The sequence below is a fragment of the Lontra canadensis genome, unplaced genomic scaffold (assembly GCF_010015895.1).
Source record: "Lontra canadensis isolate GAN:19392208 unplaced genomic scaffold, GSC_riverotter_1.0 scaffold133, whole genome shotgun sequence".
Taxonomy (NCBI): domain Eukaryota; kingdom Metazoa; phylum Chordata; class Mammalia; order Carnivora; family Mustelidae; genus Lontra; species Lontra canadensis.
The window spans coordinates 2,544,976-2,567,615 of record NW_022631127.1 but is presented as its reverse complement, the minus strand read 5'-3'; the positions used below and the strand labels follow the sequence as shown (position 1 = coordinate 2,567,615).

The 22,640-nt window shown below is 62.2% G+C and overlaps 1 protein-coding gene across 1 annotated transcript in view; it reads left to right on the top strand.

Moving 5' to 3' along the window:
* PLXNA1 (plexin A1) overlaps nt 1-22,640 on the top strand; it is a 49,407-nt gene that overhangs the window by 7,153 nt on the left and 19,614 nt on the right. Inside the window, exons 3-15 of the mRNA XM_032842870.1 lie at nt 1,000-1,182; nt 12,701-12,841; nt 13,794-13,894; nt 14,206-14,329; nt 14,425-14,578; nt 14,870-14,969; nt 16,192-16,306; nt 18,609-18,809; nt 20,689-20,785; nt 20,859-21,052; nt 21,160-21,311; nt 21,404-21,524; nt 21,806-21,942. Of these exons, the coding sequence (XP_032698761.1) occupies nt 1,000-1,182; nt 12,701-12,841; nt 13,794-13,894; nt 14,206-14,329; nt 14,425-14,578; nt 14,870-14,969; nt 16,192-16,306; nt 18,609-18,809; nt 20,689-20,785; nt 20,859-21,052; nt 21,160-21,311; nt 21,404-21,524; nt 21,806-21,942 (1,820 nt within the window). The remainder of the gene's footprint in view (nt 1-999; nt 1,183-12,700; nt 12,842-13,793; nt 13,895-14,205; nt 14,330-14,424; nt 14,579-14,869; nt 14,970-16,191; nt 16,307-18,608; nt 18,810-20,688; nt 20,786-20,858; nt 21,053-21,159; nt 21,312-21,403; nt 21,525-21,805; nt 21,943-22,640) is intronic.

Genomic DNA, 22,640 nt, shown 5'->3' with positions numbered 1-22,640 from the left:
GACTCCTTGGGTGGCCCGGGGGAAGCTTGGTCTGCCTAGTCACGGTTGTCCCATGCTGGGAGCAACAAGGGTCCCTTCACCCTGTCCCTGTCACGTCTACCACTGGATGCAGGGGGGCACCCGTGAAGATGGGGCCGTCCTCCATGGAGAGGCCCAGGTGTACCAGGCCAGTCCATCCTCCCACGGCCTTTCAGGGAAAGTGTATGATCTCGGTTGTGTCACTGAAAAAACCAAGGCCTGGAAGGGCAGCCCCTCTGAGGTCATACTGTGTGCTCTGTGTGCTCTGTGCCCATGGCTGCAGTCGTCCCCTCCCTCTGGTCTGGGTCCCAGTCCCTGGGGCTGCTTGGGGACCCTCAGCCCTGTTCCAGCTTGGTGTCCCTTGTTCCATCTGCATTACCGATCTCTCCCCTGCAAACCTCAGACCCTGAGCCTGCTTCAGGGGAGCCAGCTGTCTCCTTTTTCTCCCGGAACTTGCCCTCCCCCAGGCCCTTTTCTCCTCTGGAACTTCGAGTGTTGATCACTTCTTGTCCCTTCAGTTACCACTTCATAGCCGGCCCTTGCCTTTTTGCCTTTTAGGTGTGACCCCTGTTCCCTATCTCAGATGAGCCCTCCCTGTACCCTACAGCCTCCGGTGGCTGGCCCCTTCCCTATGCAGCCATCATTGGTGCATGGGCCTGGTCCCCAGGGTGGCTGGCTGCTCTCCTTCCTTGATCTCCCCTAGGCTGCTTTCTTTCTGGCTCTTCCCCACCCCACAGCTTGGGTGGAAGACCTGTGCCCAGTGGCTGTGTGGGAGGATCCCCTCCCTCCACCCCATATATGGGCCACACTCGAGCCCAGGCCCTCTGAGGACCCTCTGTGAGCGCCCATCCCCCACACTACCCCCCACACAGTTAGCTGGGGCTGCTGGCCAGTCCTGGCTACAAGGCCTGCTGCCCACAGGAAGAAGGAACCTGGGACCAGCTGCGAGGGCCCAGAGTCTCACCCTCTGCCTTCCCACAGCCACTGCAGATCGACGATGATTTCTGTGGCCAGGACTTCAACCAGCCTCTGGGGGGCACAGTCACTATCGAGGGCACTCCTCTGTTCGTGGACAAGGATGATGGCCTGACTGCTGTGGCAGCCTACGACTACCGGGGCCGCACTGTGGTGTTCGCCGGCACGCGCAGCGGCCGCATCCGCAAGGTCAGGCCCCCGGGCTGGGCGGATGGGGCAGGCAGAGCCCTGGGGGTTGTGGACAGCATTGCCTGGACACTGGGAGGCCAGGATCCAGAGCCGGGTCTGGCCACCATGAGGGGCTTCAACAGGCCCTCACTCCCCTGTGCCTCCAGTCCATGCCCCTCCTCTGGGCCCGCTTTGGTGTTTGGCAGGTGTTGGGGGCTCTTGGGGTGGGTCAGGTGCATGAGGGGCCTGGCCACCCTGCCATCCCCAGGGCGGCCTGGAGAGGCTGGCCCTGCTCTCTGAGGGTGCACAGTGACCTCCTGGGAAGGCTATGTGCAGGATGGGGGCAGGGAATGCCTCCACGGCCCCCATCCCCTCCGGGGGATCCAGTGTCTGCTGAGGCAGCACTCTACCTTGGTGAGAGGCCCCCGCCCTGCATGGAGACAGCAAGGCCAAGGGCAGGGCAAGGGTAGCACCCCCGCACCTCCACCTACCACTGGCGGGTGCAAGGCGAGCACGGTGGCTCCAGAGAGATGAGGGCTTCTTAGGGTGAAAGGTGGGGTGCTGTGGGGCAGGGCCTGTGGGGCAGCTGCACCCCTGCCCTCACTAGCAGGCATCCAGCTGCACAGGGCTGCTAGGGAGCAGCACGGGAGGGCTTCTTGGAGGGGGACCTGAGGGCAGCAGCTGCCTGTGGGTCAGTCCCAACTTGGTGGGTGGGTGGGACCAGACCAGGGTAGGGCTGGCCCGCTGGGGAGGAAGTTCCTGGGGTGACCGTAGGGTGGAGGTGCCTGGGAGCCCAGGAGCCAGGCCAGGGCGGGGCCTGGTAGATGAAATAACAGCTGTCCCCAGGCCCGGTGCTGACACAGCTCCCCGCCCAGCGTGTACCCGTGGGTGGGGACTGGGCCCCAGGCCAGCAAGGGACTTGCCTGCTTTCAGCTTCTGTGCTGGGTTGTACAGAAAGGGGTGTCCTTTGCAGTGGTGGGCTCCTTGGCAATCATGTGCCACTGTTCCCTGGCTCTGTGACCTCTGGGAAGGGGTACCCCCCCCAACTGACCACCTCGGCTCGCCCCTCCGGAAGTAACCTGGATGTGTGGGCTGCAGGCTGGCGTGGTTCTGGGATGGGGGGGTGCCCACATGGTGACTGAGGCCGTCCCAGGATGGGGCGCTGTGGGGTTCTGTCCAGCTCAGGCACTCTGCTGGCCAGTGGGGGTGGGCAGCAGGTCAGCTTAGACCCTGCTGCCTTTGGGGCAAGTCCTCGTGCCCTGAGCTGGTTCCCTGGTGTGGCCCACCTTTCCTTACCTTATTGTCGGCAGCCTTGGCAGAGGCCCTTTCCCTTCTCAGGGAGGGAGGGTATCTGGGGCTGGGGGAGCCGGGAAGAAGAACCAGCAGAATCCCCCGGGGAGGGGGGTGTGTCAGCTGGGGTGGGCCTGCCAGGGGCTGTGCTGCGAAGGTGAGAGCCTCCCCTGGGGCAGGGCTGCAGAGTGAAGCTGCTGGGAGACACTCCCGCAGGGCGCCCCGGAGCCGGTCACCTGGCAGGAAGCTGGGCTCCTGGGGCTGGGGGTGGCCCATTTGATGGCTGGTGGACTGGCAGGCAGCTGCTAAGGCGCTGTCTGTGCCTACAGGCCACCCTGTGAGGTTGGGAGAACAGGTTAGTCCAGTCCTGCCTCCCTGGCTGCCTCCCTGGCTCCAGCCTCACTCCTGGGCCCCGGAGCCATTGTCTGGGTGGGAGCTCTGCGAGTCTAGCTGGTCCCGCTCTACTCCCTCTCTGCCCTGGTCCCACAGAGGGGAAACTGAGGCCCATTGTGTGGAGAGGGAGCTGGGCTTAGGCCCATCCATAAGGAAACCTCTGCTTGTCCCTCGCACCTTCCTCCCAGAGTGCTGTCCTGGGCCTGGGCTCATTCCACCCCTGGACCTGTCTGGGCTGGGTGCCACATGGCAGGCTAGTGGATTGTGCCATTCCAGGGTGTGTGGGGGTCCGCTGTGCTCAGCAGCTGCTGGCCTGGTGCTGGGAGCGGCCCCTCATTGGGGAATTAAATCTGTGTTGGTTTTGAGGCTTTTCTGTAGAGGTGTGCCTCAACCTTATTCCCTGGACCAGTCACCTGCACCACCTGCTTAAGTAGGCGGCAGGCGGGGGGTTTAGGAAGCTCTCAGTTGGTTGTTCATGTTCTGTGGCCAATTGTTTGCACCCTAATCCCACACACACATGGCTGAGATCAGGTGTGGTCTCAGCTCTCCCCCTTGCCAGCTGTGTGATCCTGGAGCTGGCTGGCTTGCCCCTCTGAGTCTGTTTACCCAGGCATAGCATAAAGAAGGCCGAGAAGATGCGCTGGCAGGGCCCAGGGCCTGATGCACATTTGGTCCCACTCAGGAGTAGAGTTAGCTCTCCATTGTCGTGGTGCCTATCTGAGTCCTCGTGACAACTCTGTTGTCATTTGACAGATGGGGAAACTGAGGCACACAGAGGCAGCCACATACGCCTAGGCTTACTGGCTCTAGCGTCCCCACTTATAACTACAGACTCCCTCCTTGTCCTGGGCTGGGGGGGGGTCCCTGGAGGGAAAGAAACAGGGACCCCTATTTCCATGTCCTTTCTCTGAGAAAGCCCAGAGTCCAGGACAGCTGCTCCTCCAGGAGCTCCTCACTGCCCACGCCTGCCCTGAGCTGCCAGTTTCAGGGGTCTCTCTTCCCACTGCCCAGCACATCAGCCAGTGGCTGCCTGGCCCTCAGACCCATCCCAGCTTCATCCAGCTACCCTGGGTAGCACAGCTTGTCCTGTTCCTTCTGCCTGCCCATTTCTTAGGACCCGTGGCACCCTCAAACCCTGTGTCACATCCTGAGACATGTCTGCTGTTGGAGGCCTGAAGCAGCGTAGGGGCTGGAGGAAGGGGTTCCAGTCTTATTCTGCTTGCCCCATCTTTCCATAACCTCCCCCAGGCCCCCACGCTAGGCCTCCAGCCTTGACCCATGGTGCAGGACACCTGCTCTCTGCTGTGCATGCGTCCCACCTGTGGCAGAATTTCTCTCCTACCTCATCCTCACCCTCCCCACTATGTCATCCTGACCCCAGCTGAGGGTGGGGAGCAGCTCTGGCCCAGCCCACTCCAGCGCTGTGCTCCCTCACTGCCTCTCCTCCTCTATCTGGGTCACGGGTTGGGGCCTGGGCCCTGGGGACCCCTGCCCACCACTGGGTCAGGGGCAGGCCTGCTGTGCTGACAGGCCCCCATCTTCCCCAGGCCTGCTTTTTTCTTCAGCTTTAAGAAGTAACTGGTGAGCTCTAGGGACCCAGCTGGCCCTCTGCCAGGCCCCACCGAGAACGAGAACGTTGTTGTGTAAAATTGTAGCCGATTAATTTAAGACCTGCCAACTTCAGCTGTTCAGGGCTCGCTGGGGGTGCTCCTTGATTCCCCTGGCCTTCCCTAGAGGCCCTGCTCACCACCTGCTGCCCTCCCTGCCAACTGAGGCAGCCGTCCTCTTGGGCTGACCCCTCCCCACACCGAGCCCCAGTCCTGCATGTATCACTCTCCCCTCCCACTCGAGTGGCCACCAGGGACCCCTGGACCCTGGCAGGAGCTCCCATGGGTGGGTTTGAGTTCCTTTGAGTCAGCTCAGGTACTCACAGCGGGTGTGGAGAGGACCTGCCCTGGACTCCTGTCAGCAGGTGCCCTGCATGCCCCGCCCCAGCCTGGAGGCCTTCTTGGACTCTCCCTTTCTGCAAAGCAGACATGGGGACAGTCCCTGCCCTCTGGGCCTGGTGAGGGACACCCCCAGGCCAGGCTGGCCCTGGTACCATGCCTGCTACAGGGCTCAGGGCTGGGCTGAGCCACCCTTCTCTCCAGGGGCTGTGCCAGGGGAAAAGTGGGCCCCGTCTGCCTCAACATCCGGTTTTTCAAGATAATCTGGAAATCCATATTTTGTGTTAGATCTCTTTATTGTTAAGCATTGGCAGCTAATGGCATGTTTTTAGAAAGCAGCACAGGCCAACCCAAGGTTGCTGTGGGCTATCAGCTTATGACCACGGCGATCTGGGCTGTGGCATCGCTGGCTGGCAGGGTGCTAGGCCTTGGGGTAGGACCCACGGGACAGCCACCCAGCTGGGCTCCGGGGCTGGGCTGGGCTGTTTAGGAGTGTAGCTAGCATGGTGCTTTCCTCCCCCGATGTTGGGTGGACCGTGCCTCCTGGGGGCTGTTGGGAGGCCTAGGGAGGTTGTCATTCCTTCCTGCATGGTGATCTTCGCATAGAGGGGAGATAGGGCCGTGGCCACAGCATCTGGGCCATGGCGCTGGGGCCTGGCCAGGCCGCTGTCCCTGTGTACTCAGGCCTTGGCTGTGTCTGGGCCCTGGGAGCTCCGTGCTCTCACCTACCTCTCTGGCATCCCGGCTGTGCTAGTGGCTGCTGAGCATGTGCTGCCTTGGGCCTGGGCTGCCGGTGACTGGGAGACCTCTTACCCTCCAGGGGCCTCACGGCTCTGCTCGAGAAGCTTCCCTGTGGGTGCTTTTTCCATTCTCCCCAGCACTCCCCGTCCTCATAGGATGCCGAAATTCAGAGTCCGGTGGTATTTCCTCTTTAGAGGCGGCCTCATCTCAGGGTCCTGGCCCCAGAGCCTCTCTGTCCTGGGCGAAAACCTGCTCCATGCATCCAGCAGGGGTCCCTGCTCCTCGAGCCCAGGTCTATGCAGGAGGTGCACTGGGGAGCCCCCATGGGGCTGGGGGCAGGATGGAGGCCCTGAGAAAGATGCTGGGCAGGACCAGGCCCCTAGTCCCCCAACTCCTCAGCCACAAGGAGTGTCACCACCTCCCCTTCTTCTGCCTGTAGCCCTCTGGATTTGCATCTTGTGTGGGGGGCGTGGGGGTGCCCTTGACTCCTAGTGATCTGCTCTCTAGAGACCCGCAGAGGCTCCCAGGACAGCCGGCATCATTGGTGGCTGTGCGCCTGCAGACATTCTTGTCATGCTGAACCGTGGGCCCTGAGTGCGTGCGGGCAGCTCCCTGTAGCATGGTGGGGGTGGGGCAGGGAGATCCCGGCATCCTGCAGGCAGCTCGTGTGTAACCGATGTCCACACTGAAATGGGATGTGCCCACAGGAAGCAACGCAGCTGCGGCTTTGCAGCCTGGAGCGTGTCATACAAAGTGCAGCAGGTCCCCTCTCCCCTGGGAGGTCTCCCCCTCCCCTATGCTCCACTTCTGTGGGGGATGTCCATCCCGAGGGTTTTGCCAAGGTGGGGGCTTCTTGGGGGGCCGGCAGCACATCGTCTGTGTCTGTTTTTCTCTTGTTCTCTGTGAGGCTTGGCCTTGCTGTGCTGGGCTGCCGGTTGGTTCTCACCGGTCCTGACGGCGGGGCGTGTGGCAGATGTGCACACACGGGGTCCTTTGGCTCAGGGCAGGTGCGGCCTTGTCTCCAGTGGGCCTGTGGTGGGCGGGGCCACCATGTGCGTGTGTGCTGTGCCCATGTCCTGTGTGTCACCGTGTCGTGGGGCTGCGTTTCTACGGGCCTTCTTCCTGGAAGTGGGGCACCGGGGCCTGGCTTATATCTCTGTCATGAACCTTGAGGGCTGCCCCTGTTGCCGTCTCCAGGATCAAGTGTGGTCGCACCCAGCAGAGCGGCTGACCCATGTCTGGCTATGTTTATGGCGGCTGCTGGGCTCTGGGGGGTTCCGACCCTGGAGCACTGCTGGCGGAGAGCGGAGAGGCCCCAGCTGCCGGCTGCTTGTGTCTCTCAGTTGCTGCCCTAGGGGCCCTGTGAGTACACTGCCTCTGCCTGCTGACGATGTGGTCCCTGGAACCTGCGGGGCTGCTGCATGGTGCCCTAGGGATGTCTGTGTGTCCTACGGAGGACCTGCTATGCTCTTTGTGGTTCTCCTGGATGTGGCTGGCTGTGGTATGTGGTGCCAGAAGGGCACAGGGACATCCCATTCCCCCTTAGGTCTCACATCCCAGCCCTTGGTCCCAGAGCCAGTGCTCCATGAGCATTGTTTCTTTGCGTGAGAAGGCGGCCCTTGGTGGCCCGAGGCAGGCACAAGGGTCCTGCCTCCCTGTGGGGTCCAGCTGCTCAGGCCTCAGCCTGAGCAGAGGCACTTGAACAAGAATCACCCTGTGCCCGATCCCGTGTGTGTCTCGGTTTGGGGGTGGCCTCGTGAGGGCCTAAGATTAGTGTCCGCAGTGCGTAGTTTCCCTCCCTATGGGCAGACAGGACTCCGACCTCCAGGACGACCCTCTCAGGGGTCAGGATGTGAGAACTCCCAGCATCACAGCAAGATGGGTACACAGGCTAGAGCAGCCCAGCTGGGGAGTCTGCCAGGAAGGACATTCCAAAAGGAAGGAACAGCAGGGCCAAAGCTCAGAGATGCTCTCATGCTTGCTAAGGTAGGAGAAGCTGCCTGGGCTGCACTGACCACCCATTATCCTGTGGTGGACACATCTGGGGTGGACAGGTCACCAGTGACCCTGTGGTGCTCAGCAACGTGGGGGCAGGGACCTGTCCTGCAGGATTCTGGGAGAAGCTCCAGAGGTCTGGCCTGGCTAGGGGCAGGGAGCCAGATGACTGTGGTGGCTTCAGGCTTGCATCTGCCTGCTCATGTTGGGGATCCAGTGGGTGAGAGTAGCGTGGGTGACATGGGTCATGAATGGGAAGGTGGGCAGTGGCTGGTTCTTGGGTTTGAGACAAGGGCATCAGTTGGAGGGTCGCTGTGTGGCTTGGGGCTCATTAAATCCCAGGCTGTAGTGGGCACTCTAGCTACATCCCCGCTGAGGACAGTCCCACTCAGAGATCTATGACGGAAGGGCATGTGATCTGTGTTGCCTTGTGGCCCCGCTTTGTGTGGCCTTCACAGCAGGGGCTGTGCACTGCCATGCACAGCCCCTGCCATGGCAGCATCTTGTCTCGGGGGTCCGGTTTCCAAGCAGCTTCTAAACGGTCTTCCCTCCCCTGCTATTGGAACCGTGAGCTTCTGAACTCTCACACAGCCCTGTGAGATGGATTTCTGTTGGCAGAGGAAGAGACCGAAGGTCAAGGAGGACCATTGTTTATGTTGGTTGGTGTCTGCTTTTCTCTGTATCAAGGGCTAGGCTTGGAAAAGACAAGGTTCCTGGGACCCTCCCCCCAGTTTCGCCAGGTGTGTTTGGCCCAGTTACAGCCACCAGGCCTCCTGCAAATCATGTTTTAATTACCCAAGTACTGCCAAGAGGAAATTGTTAATTGCTTTTCCAGTATCAAATTCCTCCTGGCCTTTCTGAGAATGGTCCCAGGAAAGGGCCTGGAACCTGCCCCCAGCGAGAGGAGGGGGAGATCCTGTGGCAGCTTGTAAGGGGGTGAGGAGGGGCCCAGGAGCTGGCTTGACCAGGGCCTCAGCTACAGGCCCTTGATCAGGAAGGAGAGGAGATGATGGGCTCCTTCAAAGAGGGAGTGAGAGAGGCCCCTGCCCCTCATGCAGCCCCTCCTGGTACCGCTTTGTTGCCTGGGGGGCTGGGCAGCTGTATGTACTAGAGTGGGGAGATAGCCCTGGAGTGGGGAGATAGCCCTGGGGTCCCAGCCCTGCAGACAGCTCACTGCCCGCTGGCCTGTTGCATCCCTTGGGGTCCTTGCTGTCTGGTCCCATCAGTGAACCCCCATTCCACAGATAGGGACACAAGGGCTATTATCTTGGGGCTTGCAGAGGAGGGAACTCTTTCCCCACCCTGGCCAGGGCCAAGCCGGGCAGCCCCCTGCCTCCGGGCAGCTAGGGCGCGTGCCGGTCTTGGCAAGCAGCCTGCACGGCCCAGACATCCTCCCGGTGCCCCTGCCCGCCCTCAGACCAGAGAATGGGCCCTTTGTTGGCTCTGGGCTGGACGGACAGCTGACCTGGCCGGGCCGCAGCAGTTGGCGAGAGCCGCGCAGGGATGGGTGTGGGGGCAGCCGGCCGGGCCAGCCTGGGGCTTGGGCCTCTGGGGCCAGGGGCTGCCCACCTGCCCCCAGCCGCCTCCCCATGGCCCTGCCCAGGGCTCTCTTTGTAGGACCCCCTGGTGTGTCCCAGGCCTCCAGGACTTTGCTGGTCTGGAGTGAAGGGATGACCCTGCTCCCCGGCCTCTGTGGGAAGGGGCAGGTGATTCCTCAAGTTGGTGGGTAGGTGTGTGGCCCACAGCGTTCAGGGTCCTGGCACCGAGAGTTTGCTGGGGGCTCTGACAGCGCAGAATGCAGGGGACTCCCTCACATATGTAGGTGCAGGGAAAAACCCCGGTCGGAGAAGTAGATAGAACTGGAGGGCTGGGGCAGAGGCCAGGTGGGGCGGGCTGTGTCCCCCTGGTCAGAGCCCGGGGGTGCCTGGGCCTGGTACAGCCCAGCAGGAATGCACGGGGAGACTGGATACCCCACTCTGGCCATCTGGGCAGAGGGAAGAGGGGTCTTTTCTCTGCAGGTGCTGGGAAGGGCACCACAGCAGAGAAACAGAGTTGGCTTTGGGGCCTGAGGTTTTTCTGTGGTGGCACGTGGGAGGGAAGGTGGTTGTGGCTAGTTGTGGGAGGTTCTAGTGGTCTTTGGAGCAAGTTTCACAGAGCATGGAGGTGACAGCTGGAGGCGGGTGGGCAGATACCAGGGGATGCCAGAAGTCTCCCGTGCGCTCCGAAAGCCCAGCTGCCCCAGGGTGGGCCATCCCCAGGTGGGTGGCCCTCAACTGGACAGCTGCGCGCTGGGGAGTGGCGTCGGCACGTGCGCTGCCAGCGGCATGTGTCCCGCCGTCCTGCCTGCTGCCTGGCCCTATGCCCACCCTGCACACCCCTTCTCCCTGGAATGCCTTCCTGGCGGCGTGCTGCATCCCTCCCTCTTTGGGGGCAGACTCTGGCCCCAGGTGTAGGTCCTCTGGCAGGCCCTCGCAGGTCTCAGTTTACCCGTCTGTGCGACACAGGCCCTGCAGCCCAAAAACCAGTTGGGAACTTGCCAGTGTATCCTGAGCCCTAGTCATTCGTGGGTTGGACTCCTTCCACCCCATCCGACTGTCACATGTGTGCATGCTGGGGCCCTGCTGAGCCTGGATGATGGCTACTCACTGCACGGCATGGGGCCTGCCACCCGGATGCCCTCCAGAAATGTCCTGCATCCGTGGAGCCTGCCTGGGCGTGTGAAAGGGCTAGGGCTGCCCGGTGCTGGGCAGGTGGGTAGACAGATGGATGTGTGGCGGACGGACAGCTGGACGTGCCTGGTCCCCCCGCAGCTGTCAGGGGCCACCTGTCAGAGTCGGCACACTGCTGGACCAGGGGCGGGGTGTTCCGGAGCCTGCGACTGGCCTGCCTCCCTGCCTGCTTTCCCCGGGACCCTGGGGAGAAGGCCTGCTCTCTGCCTGCCCCCTTCCATGCCGCAGAGCTGGTATGCCCCCTTCCCTGGAGTGTCTGCTTATGCCCGCCTGGGCTGTGGGTGGATGGCCCTTCAGGTGGTATCCATGGCCCGGCCCGTGCCCTCTGCCCTCAGCGCTCAGCTGGGAGGGGGAAGACAGGCCTGGCTGAGGGGGTTTTCATATTGAGTTTTATGTGGCGCCTGCTGGTCAGGGTGGGAGAGCCTAGAGCTCCTCAAGCATCCCTGTTCTGGCACACCCCCAGCGTGCACAGGTCTGAGGTCTGGTCAGGCCTGGCTGTCAGGGCCTCTGGGGCAGAAGTCCCAGGTGTCTGGTTGTGAGGGGCCATGTTGGGGCACTGGGGGACGGGGCCTGGGGCTGGGAGGGCTGGGGCTGGGCCTGGGCTTCTGGGTGGCTGTAGGCAGCCCCCAGAGGGAGGGGGTCCAGGCATAGGGCAGGGCTCTGGGGGAAATCCGGAGTCTTGATATGAATCAGTTGAGTTGAGACTAGGTCTGGAGATCTGGGTCCTGCTGGTGCCCCTGCCTGCACCCTGGCCTGCCCTCCTGACCTTCTTGTCCCCTGCCTCCTGGTCATTGTCCAGGCTGGCCTTGCCAGGCCTGGGTGGACGGCTGCCAGGGTGTGGGGATTGCCTTGTGGCCCAGCCACTCTGTGTCCCTTCTTCTTGGCTCACTGGCTAGGTCCTTTTTTAATTTTCAGAATAGCTCTGGTGTGGGGAGTGGTGTCTGTCATCCCCATTTTACAGGTAGGGACACTGAGGCAGAAGGAGGGTCAGCACCCCACCTCAGTTGCACAGTTGAGGTTGTCTGAGCTGGGGCTGAGGCCCAGGCAGCGTGGGTCCAGAGGCTGTGCTTGGTGCCTCCTTGACCTCTCCCATGGCTGATGTTGGCCTGGGCCTGCCGGCTTGAGGTGCTGACGGTGGGCTCTCCCTGTGCTTGCTACCTGCCCCAGCAGGACAGGAGGTTTGTGGAGCTGGCTGTGCACAGGTTGGGGTCCTGTGCACGACCGCCCATGTGGGTGCTGAGCCTGGGCTGCTGTGGGCCCTCACCTGGCACCCCTTCCCCTTGGGCGGCTCCTGGCCCAGCCCGTGGCTGCCTCCTCCTGCCCAGCTCAGAGCTCAGCTCTTCCGGGTCTGGTTTGACTTAAGCCAGCCTGCCTGGCCGGGAGGCAGCTGAGCGGATGTGGGGGGTGGCCTCGGGCTCTCAGGAATGCAGCCCTCCCCCTCGCCTGCAGCCGTGCAGCAGGCAGCCTCTGGCCCAGAGACATAGCGCCCCACCCTGGCTGGCTGCCCTGGGCCGGCACAGAGCAGGGGCGTTCGCTGCCTCTGCGGCCCACCCCAGCCAGTGAGGCCTGCCCTGGCCTGTCGGTGTGGAGGCGCAAGAGAGGGGTGCTGGGCTGAGTCCCGCCGGCCCCAGGCGGAGGTGGAGAGGGGGGCTGGCCGCTTGGTTACAGCCAGGGAGGGTGGGCCTGACGGAGCAGGGCTGGCTACCTTGTGCCCTGGGAGCTTACCCAGGACCGGCTGAGCAGGGCAGACGCCGCCTCATGACTCCCATCTCTGGAAAGCCCCCTGGGTCTTTCTGTTAATTAAATACATTTGTTTGGTAAAAGCAACTAAAAATACTTGCAGCATTGCAAGCTGCAGAGAAGCGCTGGCTAATTAACGCCCGGTTTGTTTGAGATCTGGAATATATTTTCATGCCGTGGAGATGCCTGCCCTCTTGCCTTCTTGTGGGAGTATACCCCACTCCAGGACCCTGGCTTGGCCCCTCACTCCAGTGCTGCTTCCCTGCCCTGGAGTCTCCCAGTTTCACTTCTCAGCCACACTGGACATGTCCCTTTCCCTGGAAGGCCCCTACTGCCTCGTCATTCCTTCCCACCCTCTGCACAAATAGCCCTTCCTCTGGGGCACCCAGCCTGGCCCCAAGGGAAGGTGGGGCACCTGCCAGGGGCTTCCGCCACCTCTGTGCCAAACTTGGCTGTGCAGCTGGTGATGGGTGGTAGTGGGTCATGGTCATCCCCATGGTCTCTGTTGACTGTTAAAGAGGCTAGGGCAGGACCCACCTATGGGGCCATAGTTTATCCAACGCAGCCTCCTTGGGTTGGTGGAGGCCTCGGCCTTGTACTTACAGGCCAGCCAGGGGAGGGTTTCCAGACCCCTGCCCTGAGGTAGGTGTGGGGCTGGGGCAGAAAGACGTTAGCACAGCCCCACTCTGGCCCTTGCCTCCACAGATCCTGGTGGACCTGGCAAACCCCGGTGGCCGGCCAGCCCTGGCCTATGAAAGCGTGGTGGCCCAGGAGAGCAGCCCCATCCTGCGGGACCTGGTCCTCAGCCCTGACCGCCAGTACCTGTATGCGATGACAGAAAAGCAGGTGGGTGGCCTGTGGCCAGACACGTGGGGTGGGCGTGGGTGGGGGGCTACCTTCAGGGTGCCGGGCATGGCTGTCATTGATCTACTCCATCCATACTGGTTCTAGATTTCCCCCCATCAGCGTTGGAATTCCCATCCCCTCCCTGAACAGTTGCACATTCTCAGGAACAGTTATTTGAGTAAGTTTTATCAGAGTACTGATGTCATCTGAGGGCTGAGAGTACATGTCTGGGGCGCCGAGTTCTTGGGCTGAGGCCCTGCATGGCCCTGGTCCCATCTGCCCAATTGGGGCTTCAGGCAGCTGTCCCCATGGGGTTGGTGCCTGGCCTGGCCCCCCTGGTCAAGGCCATCCATTTGTGTTCTTGGCATAGCCTACTTGGAGCCAGCCACTTCCCTTGTCAAGCTGGTGACCCCTTGGCCAAGGGTGTGGGCAGGTGGGGCAGTCTAGGATGGGTTTGGTGAGGCCAGGCCTCACTTGTTGGCCAGCTCTCGTTTTTCCTCTGCTCCTCTCCCAGCCATCAGGTTATTCCAGCTCTTGGAGGATCTCAGGGCCAAGCAGGCGAGGTCAGGGTGAGCAGGACCCAGCCTGCGGCTGTGTTTAGGATTGGGGCTGACGCTCCAGTGGGGAGCTCAGAGTCCAGATGGATGGGAGAGTGACTCTGGCTGGAGCTGTTGGTTCTTCTCTGGGTAGTTCACCTGCACCAGCTTGCTTGCTTCCTGGCTGCTGTCTCCTGGGGAGAGACCCAGTCTGTTTGGCCTGACTTGGCCAAGTCAGGGTCACAGGACTGCCTTTGAATAGACCGTGCTGGAGAAAGGCCAGAGATGGAGGCTTCCCTCATGTAGGGGAATAGGGCCCGGTACAGCAGACACACAGTGATGGTGAGGAGGTAGTCTGGCAGGGATCTCTGGGAGGGGCCTTGGGGGGCCTGAAGCTGAGCTCCCTGTCCTGGCAGGTGACCCGGGTGCCTGTGGAGAGCTGTGTGCAGTATACATCATGCGAGCTGTGCCTGGGATCACGGGACCCCCACTGCGGCTGGTGTGTCCTGCACAGCATGTGAGTGGATGGGGCACAGGGGTGGGCTGGAGGGCCCTGGCAGTCTCTGACCTGGGGGAACCCTCATGGCCACACTATGGCCATCGCAGCTCCCCTTTGAGTGCCCCCGGGTCTCCCCTGGGCGAAGTTGCCTGGGACTGGCTAAGTGATGGCCTACCCACATTCACCCCAGTAAAGACAGGGTACCAGGTAAAGCTGCTGGGCTCCCCCAAGTGCGGGTGAGGATGACCCTGCTGAGCAGGGGCTGGCAGGCTCGGGGTGCCCCTCTGGCTGCCTTCCCCACGCCCAGCCGCAGCACCCTGTGCCCGCAGCTGCTCCCGGCAGGATGCCTGTGAGCGGGCCGACGAGCCCCAGCGCTTCGCCTCAGACCTGCTGCAGTGCGTGCAGCTGACGGTGCATCCTCGCAACGTGTCGGTCACCATGTCTCAGGTTCCGGTGAGCATGGCTACCCCGGGGGCGGGGGCAGGTGATGGGGGGAAGGGAGACCTGTGGGGCCTGCTCACCGAGGCCTCCTGCCATGGGGGTCCCAGCTCGTGCTGCAGGCCTGGAATGTGCCCGACCTCTCGGCCGGCGTCAACTGCTCCTTCGAGGACTTCACCGAGTCTGAGAGCATCCTGGAGGATGGTCGGATCCATTGCCGCTCACCCTCTTCGCGGGAGGTGGCCCCCATCACGCGAGGTCAGGGTGAGTGTTGCCATGGCCTGGGGCCGGGACAGCCCCTGCAGCCATCCTGTCTGTCAGGGAACAGGCAGCACATGTTTCCTGTGGGGTGGCAGGGGAAGGAGCAGGTGACGGCTCTGGGGGCGGGGACTGCAGGTGCCTGCCCGGCGTGCTGAGAGGCCCAGAGGGATGATGAGGGGCTGTGCACGTGGTGGCAGGGAAGGTCCTTGGCGAGGCTTGTCCCATCGTGGGCTGGCGCCCTGGGTTCCTTGGCCCTGTGTGGCCCCGTAAATTGGGCCTATACTGCTTCTGCAGGAGATCAGCGGGTGGTCAAGCTTTACCTGAAGTCCAAGGAGACAGGCAAGAAGTTCGCGTCCGTGGACTTTGTCTTCTACAACTGCAGCGTTCACCAGTCGTGAGTGTCCTGGTCCTCCTGGCCCTCCTGGCCTGATACTCCTGTGTGGCCACATGGGCAGGGGCAGGTTGCTGGGGCCAGGTACCTGCTCCTCAGGGACAGACAGGAGTCCAGGTCCACCCTGGTGGTGGTTGACAGCAGCCCCTGGGGGCACAGAGAGCTAAAGTTGGGAGTTTCCCTGCTGCTGCCCCGGTGTGCTTGTCTTGGGGCCTCAGAGGAAGAGCAGGGGAGCTGTGACCTGCTATGCGTTCTGCCATAAGCTGGGGCCCCAGGCCTGACCTGGAGGGGATCCAGGCTGGAAGGACCATGAGGGGTGAGGGGGGTGGCGGCAAGGCCCACTCAGGCTGTGTGGTTCAGTCGCAGAGCTGGAGGCAGCTAGTTTTCAGTGGGGCCTTTGTTTATTGACCTCCAGACTGACTGTCCTGGCTCTTCGTGGGTGCCCACGGGGGACCCAGGTGTCGGTGTCAGCCAGCTTCCTCTCTCTGCCCAGGGTGGCCTGGGGTTTCTGGAGCAGGGGGCAGTGCTTCAGAGCCGGAGGGGAGGGAAGGTCTCTGGAGAAGCAGGGTGGCCGGCAGGCTGGGAGGTCCTTGAGAGAAGTCAGAGGTGGTTTTCTCCAGGTGAGGTGGGTGCCACGGGTGCTGCAGGGATGATGCAGGGATGACAGGGTGCCAGCCACAGGAGGTTGCATGGGCCAGAGCATGGCAAGGGCCCTGTCCAGGCCTGGGGACATGGGGGCGTGAACTGGCCAAGCTTTTGCCAGGCGGAGCTTGCATTCTCAGTGGGGAGGCGGCTGTCCGCGACTGCTCTCTGAGGCTCTGTAGCGATGGCTTGCCTCCTGAATTGAAGCTAAAATTCATTGAGTTTGGAATAGAAAATGCATTTCCACATCTCCTCTGAAATATTTCCCAGCACTAATTGTCACGTGTGGCTTGGCATGGCCAGTGGTCACCTTAGTGGACACTGTAGGCTTTAGGCGTTTGTTTTGTTGGCAGACACTGAGGTGGACTGTCAGGTGTTCTGAGTCTGGAAGAAAAGCAGTGAAGTGAGAGGGAAGCGCCAGGCAGGCCTCTCTGAGCAGTGGGAGGAGCAGCCAGTGCAAAGGCCCTGAGGTGGCACTGTGATCTGCTGCCGAAGAACCAGCAGGGAGCTAGTGCAGCCCCATGTGGCCACTGGGTGGAGGCACAGGCTACCCCAGTTTCACTGCCCTGCCCTCTTCCCGCAGCTGCCTGTCCTGTGTCAACGGCTCCTTCCCCTGCCACTGGTGCAAATACCGCCACGTGTGCACACACAACGCCGCCGACTGTGCCTTTCTAGAGGGCCGTGTCAACGTGTCTGAGGTAAGGCCATCCGGGGGAGCTCAGGGTTTTGGAGCTGTGGCAGAACCCGAGAGCTCCCATGGGTGGGTGGGATGCTGATCTCATGGCTTATGGTGTTAGGGACATTCTCTGAGGCTGTGTTGACCTGAGCCCAGCCTGGTCACTGGCTCTACTGTATAGCCTTCTGAGAAGGCCTCAGAAAAAGACCTCTAGTTGGGGGCTGCAGACCAGAGAGATGCCCAAGGGATGACACAAGGAGGGGACCATCCATCCAGTGCAGTGGGAGCCCACAGCGGGAGATGTCTGGCTCGGCTGGTGTGGAAGCCCTGGGGACTGGCATTGTGTGGATGAGGGAAGCCCTCAGACTGACCGGCAGGGCAGCTGGTTGGTTCTTGGAGTTGTCTGAGGTACTGCATAGTAATTGATAGTAATTAGGTAGTAATTATTTTGGAGCCTGGGCAAGGCACTGACTTTATTTATGAATAGCTGGGCTCTCAGAACCAGGACAGGCTGACCTGGGCACTTGCCAGCGGGGAGTGGGCATGCAGGGTTCCCCAGTCACAGCCTCAGGGTCCAGAGCCAGGCCTGGAAGCCAGGGCCCTCGCTTTGGTGGTGGATGGCAGGCCTGTTGGTCAGACAGGGCAGGAACGTATGGGTCCTGCTGGCTGTGGGGCATGGAGGGAGCAGAGGACATGCAGCCTGCCTCGGGCCATTCCTCACAGAGCCTCCTCTGGCCAGCCTCCACGGTCACCCTCTGGACCTTTGTCCACTCACTGGTGTAATGTCGCACCTGACAGGACAGGGTAGTCGTTGGGGGCAGCCCAGGGGTAGGCAGGGACCGTGGGGGTTTGGGTCAGGGGTGGTATCTGTGTGAGCAGGTGGTGTGAGAGCCAGGACAGTGGGCTTCCCTGGGAGCATGGCTCACGTGGGCATCTGGGCAAAGGTGTCGTGAGAGTGGCAGGGGCATGGGACAGCAGAAAGCTGCTTAGTGACCCCATGGAGGGCTGTCGTGGGCCTCGGTGGAGAAACATGAGGGCCCTCCTATAGGATGTGCACATTGAGGGCTGGGTTGCAGGCAGTCCTGGAGGTCGCTTAAGGGAGGGACTTACCCCACAGATGTACCCTCTTCAGCTGTAGTCCCAGGTTCTATGGGGACTTAACTAAGGAGTGTGACATGGGCCAAGCTGGACCAGCCTCGTTGCTCAGAAAGCCTTGGACTCCGCACCCTTACCCTGCTTCCCACCTCTGGTTCTGGTTTGGATCTTGTGGGGTGGCCCCTCAGGAGCTGGGCGTCAAGGCGTGGCCTGAGCCAGACTCCGGCCTGATGCAGGCACAGAGGCCACACCCCAAGGGAGAGACCGGGGCCCCTGGGCAGCAGAGATGGTGTCTGTAGAGGGAGGTGTGAGGCTAGGGGGTGAGAGGAGCCCAGTCCTGGTGGCCAGAAGGAGCCAGAGCTGCTGCTGGTCCAGGAGGGGCAGCCAGGGGCTCGAGAGGCAGCGGGTGGATCCCTGGGCTCGGGGGCTGGCTGGGGTACCTCTTTGAAGGCCAGGGAAGCACTGGTGTGGGTGTGGGCCCCTGAACATATTAACGGCGGCCCTACGTATGTGTCCTCATCACCCGCCTCTCCCCATGGGTGCATCCCTGCAGACCCAGCAGTGAGCGGTCAGCCGGCCAGCCTTTGCCTTGCCGCAGCCCGGGTTCCCTCCTCAGGCCCCCACAACCTCGGTGGAGCAGCCCAGCCCAGGCCCGCCTGGGGAGTGCTGCAGGGCTTGGGGATTACAGCCTGTTTTCAGCATCTCTATTTAAAGCCCAGCTCAGCGTAGTTCCCAAGGGGCCTTTTCCTCCCGAGGCTGCTGCCGGCCGTGCTGCAAGGGAGCTGGGCCGTTGCATCAGTCACTGTTGCCGAGATGCTGGCCCTGGGGGCCCGGGATGTTTTCCTGCCCAGCTCTGGCTATTTTTACATGCTCTCTGGGCCCCCAGCTGGGAGCTCCCAGCCCAAGCGCCCCACGCGCTCCCTTGGCTGCTTCTGCCTCAAGGGCCTTTCCAGATGTGGGCCAGATGGGGCCTCCTCCGTGGCCTATTGGTGGGGTCCTTGGGCCCTGCGAGGGCACATGGGCGCACAGTAGGGAGGCCACAGCCCGGCGGGTACAGAACCCAGGCCTCCCGCCTCCAGCTCGTCTAGCTCTTTCTGAGTCCTGGGTCGCCCAGTGTGTGAAACAGGCTCAGTGATGCTCGCAGGCTCTGTGCACAGGGGTCAGGGCCGTGAGTAAGATGCGCCATGCTGGTGGCACCAGCCCTTCAGCCGAAGCCTTGTCGCCCCCAGGACTGCCCGCAGATCCTGCCTTCCACCCAGATTTACGTGCCAGTGGGTGTGGTGAAGCCCATCACCCTGGCCGCTCGCAACTTGCCGCAGCCTCAGTCGGGCCAGCGTGGCTACGAGTGCCTCTTCCACATCCCGGGAAGCCCGGCGCGCGTCACTGCCCTGCGCTTCAACAGCTCCAGCCTGCAGTGCCAGAACTCCTCGGTGAGGCCGGGGGGTTGCCGGGCGCCCCCTGTGCTGCTCAGCCTCGCTGCCTTACGGCCTGGTTTCTGCTCTTAGCACAGAGACGGTGCATGGGCAGGTGTGCCCGGGATGGCTCAGAAGGCACCCCCGGTTGTGCCGGGGTGTGTGGGGGGTGGTTCAGGGGGACGCGCTGAGAGCTGCCCAGATGTCTGGCGGGAGCACATCGTAGACGTGGGAGAGGGTGACTTAGGCAGACGGGGTGGGATGTGCGCACGTGGTTTCGCATGGGCTCTTCCAATGTGGGCGCGGCAGCCAGGCTGCCGTGTGGGATGCCCATGTGCCGGCCTCCCCTGTGCTTCCTGGAGGGCCGAAGGCAGGGCCACAGGGCCCAGGCACTCGGCTCCTTTTCTGCATCCGGCCAGACCCAGAAACTGTCCACAGTGGCTGACATAGTGCGTGGTAGCCAGCGGTGTTGCCCGAGGGCTGGGGAGCAGCCACGTTTGGAGTCTGGAATCTGCTAGGGTAGCAGTTCAGAAGCCTTTGGTCAAGTCCAGCGAGTTGAGCGACAGTGATTGCTACAGACCCACATCCTTCTCTGGTGGGTGGGCGTAGTGTTGCACTGGTGGTCCTGAGACCAGCCTCAAGCTCTCCCCTGGCGGGCTCTGTGACAGCTGACAAGCCTGGTTTCCTCATCGTTCAAGAAGGGAGTCATCAGGAGAGAATCCCAGGGGAGAGGCCTCTGGTCAGAGGTGTGGCCGCCTGCCAGTGGCGGTGGTTCCTTGGCCAGCGATGCCTTGTGTATCCGGCGGGTGGGCTGGGGGTCACAGCAGCCTCCTGGGGGCAGGTCAGCCACCTAGCCAGGCCCTTGTGGCCTGCACCTGGCAGGAGAGGTCCCTACACCTTCCTACCTATCCTGTCCTTCCCGTCCCATCTCCTGATCTGTCACGCCCACCCCCTGCTTCCACCCCAGATGCCTCCAACCTCTCTTTGCTCTCCAGGAGTCTGTGCGTACCTCTACTGCCCTGTTTCTCTGCCATCCTCCAGTCTGTCCCCTCCGTCCTGCCCTCCTCCTACCCGCCCCGGCCCACATTTGTCTTTCCTATGATTGTGTTGAAAGGGAAAAGGGAGTACCAGGGAATTTGATAGGATCCAATTAAATTCCTGCAGATAAAACAGTGATGAATTGCTCTGGGATGGAGTGGAGGTCTTCAGCTGCAGAAAGTGGGACACAGCTGGGAGTGCTGGGCCCCAGCTCCCCAGGGAGTGGTATTGTCCCCAAGCCCTGCCCAGCCTGGGGGGTGGGAGGGCAGGGCCTTCCCTGATGCTGCTTCCTGCCAGGCCATGCCCAGGACTCAGGGGTACATGTCTTAAACCTCGAGGCAGTCCTGGTGTCAGGATCACTGAATCCATTCAGCAGACAAAGAAGCAGGTTCCAAGGGGGCCAGTTGGGAAGTTCTGGTTCTGTAGTGGGGCAGACTGTAGGGAGAAATGGAGGTCACCCTGGAGGGTGTGCCTCATGGGTCTGCTGGGGACAGGCTTGGCTGGAGAGCGGGGATTCTGGCACCAGGAAGGAAGCCCTGTGTCAGGGGGGGTGTGCGTGTGTGTGCGTGTGTGTGTTTGGGGGGTGGTAAGCCGAGGCAGAACTGGGTGTGACAGATTAGCCATCTCGGCTGGCTGGCAGGTGGGCGGCTCTGTGGGATTTCCAGCTCCAGATGGGAAATGCCATTTTGGACAGGCAGAGCCCCCAACTCTGTCCTGCCAAGCCTGTTCTGGGGGGCCAGTCCCAGAGATAGCCAGGAGGGGCAGGCAGGCCCTGCCCCACCACCCTGGACAGAGGCCTGTGACCCCAGAGTCTAGGCTGTGTGTATAGCCTGACCATCCGCTCACCTACTGCCCGCAGTATTCCTACGAGGGCAATGATGTCAGCGACCTGCCCGTGAACCTGTCGGTGGTGTGGAATGGCCACTTCGTCATTGACAACCCTCAGAACATCCAGGGTGAGCTGGGCAGGGTGTCTGGGGCTCGAGGGGGCGCGAGGGCAGGCCGGGATGACCATGTCCCTCCCCACAGCCCACCTGTACAAGTGTCCTGCCCTGCGAGAGAGCTGTGGCCTCTGCCTCAAGGCTGACCCACGCTTTGAGTGCGGCTGGTGCGTGGCGGAGCGCCGTTGCTCTCTGCGCCCCCACTGCCCCGCCGACTCGCCTGCCGCCTGGATGCATGCCCGTCACGGCAGCAGCCGCTGCACCGACCCCAAGATCCTTAAGGTAGGCAGCCCCCCAGCACCCCTAGCCCCTGGCCGCCTCCCGCTCCCTGCCCGGCTCAGCCCGCAGCGGCGGACTGCACCGGTGTCCCAGCCCTGGCCTCTCTGCAGCTGTTCCCTGAGACGGGCCCGCGGCAGGGGGGCACACGGCTCACCATCACGGGCGAGAACTTGGGCCTGCGCTTTGAGGACGTGCGGCTGGGCGTGCGTGTGGGCAAGGTGCTGTGCAGCCCTGTGGAGAGCGAGTACATCAGTGCTGAGCAGTGAGTGCAGCCTGGATAGGGTGGGCAGGCAGGGGTGCCCCGGCACCCAGGCCGGACCCTGCAGCCCGCTGAGGCCCCTTGGCATCCCGCAGGATCGTCTGTGAGATTGGGGATGCCAGCACCGTGCGGGCTCACGATGCCCTGGTGGAAGTGTGTGTGCGAGACTGTTCCCCTCACTACCGGGCCTTGTCCCCCAAGCGCTTCACCTTTGTGGTAAGCCTCTCCCCCGACCCCCGGTGGCTAGGGGGTAGCTGTACAGGGCAGACTGAGCTGTTGGTCCTCCGTCAGTCCCCTCATCCAGCAACACCTCTGTTCTGGTCTCCCCTCCCCTCCTTGTCTCCAGGTCCCTCCTGCACACTTTGGGCCCTGCCTGTGGGCTGCATATGAGAGCCCATGTGCACACGGGGTCCGGGAAACGGCTGGAGGTGTGAGCAGGCCTCTGGCCGGAAGGGCAGGCCTTCCCTGCAGCTCAAGGAAGTCCCTTCTTCCCATAGACTCCAACCTTCTACCGGGTGAGCCCTGCAAGAGGGCCTCTTTCAGGGGGCACCTGGATTGGCATCGAGGGCAGCCACCTGAATGCGGGCAGTGACATCGCTGTGTCTGTTGGCGGCCGGCCCTGCTCTTTCTCCTGGTATGGGCTACAGATGTGGAGTGGGGGGGCCGGGACAAGGCCTACCTTTCCTGGGTGGTGGTTGGTTCAGATGGCTGCATGCCCCCTCCCGTTGCCCAGGAAACAAGGGGGGTGTGGAGAGCCAGGCTGGGGTGATCACTATGGGAACCAGAGGCGGAGAGTGTTACCATGGAGACAGGCTACCTCCTAGAGTGGGAAGGGCAGGGCAGGCAGGGTTGATGGGTGGGCGGAGCCTGGACCTGAGGGGCGGGCACAGCTGCCCTGTTTTGGGGTGAGGGGGATCCCTTGGGAGCACAAGTATTAAAAAAAAATTCTTAAGAGAGGAAAAAGAAATCTTGACAAAAGCCTTGAGGCTTGAAGTGGATAATTTTAGATTAGGGATGATAATGGAACGGTCCTTTAAATATTTTCCTGCGGTAATTATCCGCTCTCAGACTAATTATTGGTGTTTGCAGCCTTGCTGCAGGAGCGGGCCCAGTGGCGGGGGGCCTCCGCTGCGCTGAAGGAGCTGAGGGGACAGGGGCCCAGGTGCAGGCAGTGACTGACTGCTGCTCACTGGGGGTCACCAAGTGTTCTCTCCACCCTGGCCAGTTCATTCAGCCTCCTCATGGCCCAGGCTTGGGTTGGCTCGGTTATTCTATCAGGAGACAGAAGGAGGGGTGGGGGTAGCGACCGTGTACCTGGCTCACCTTAGTGGG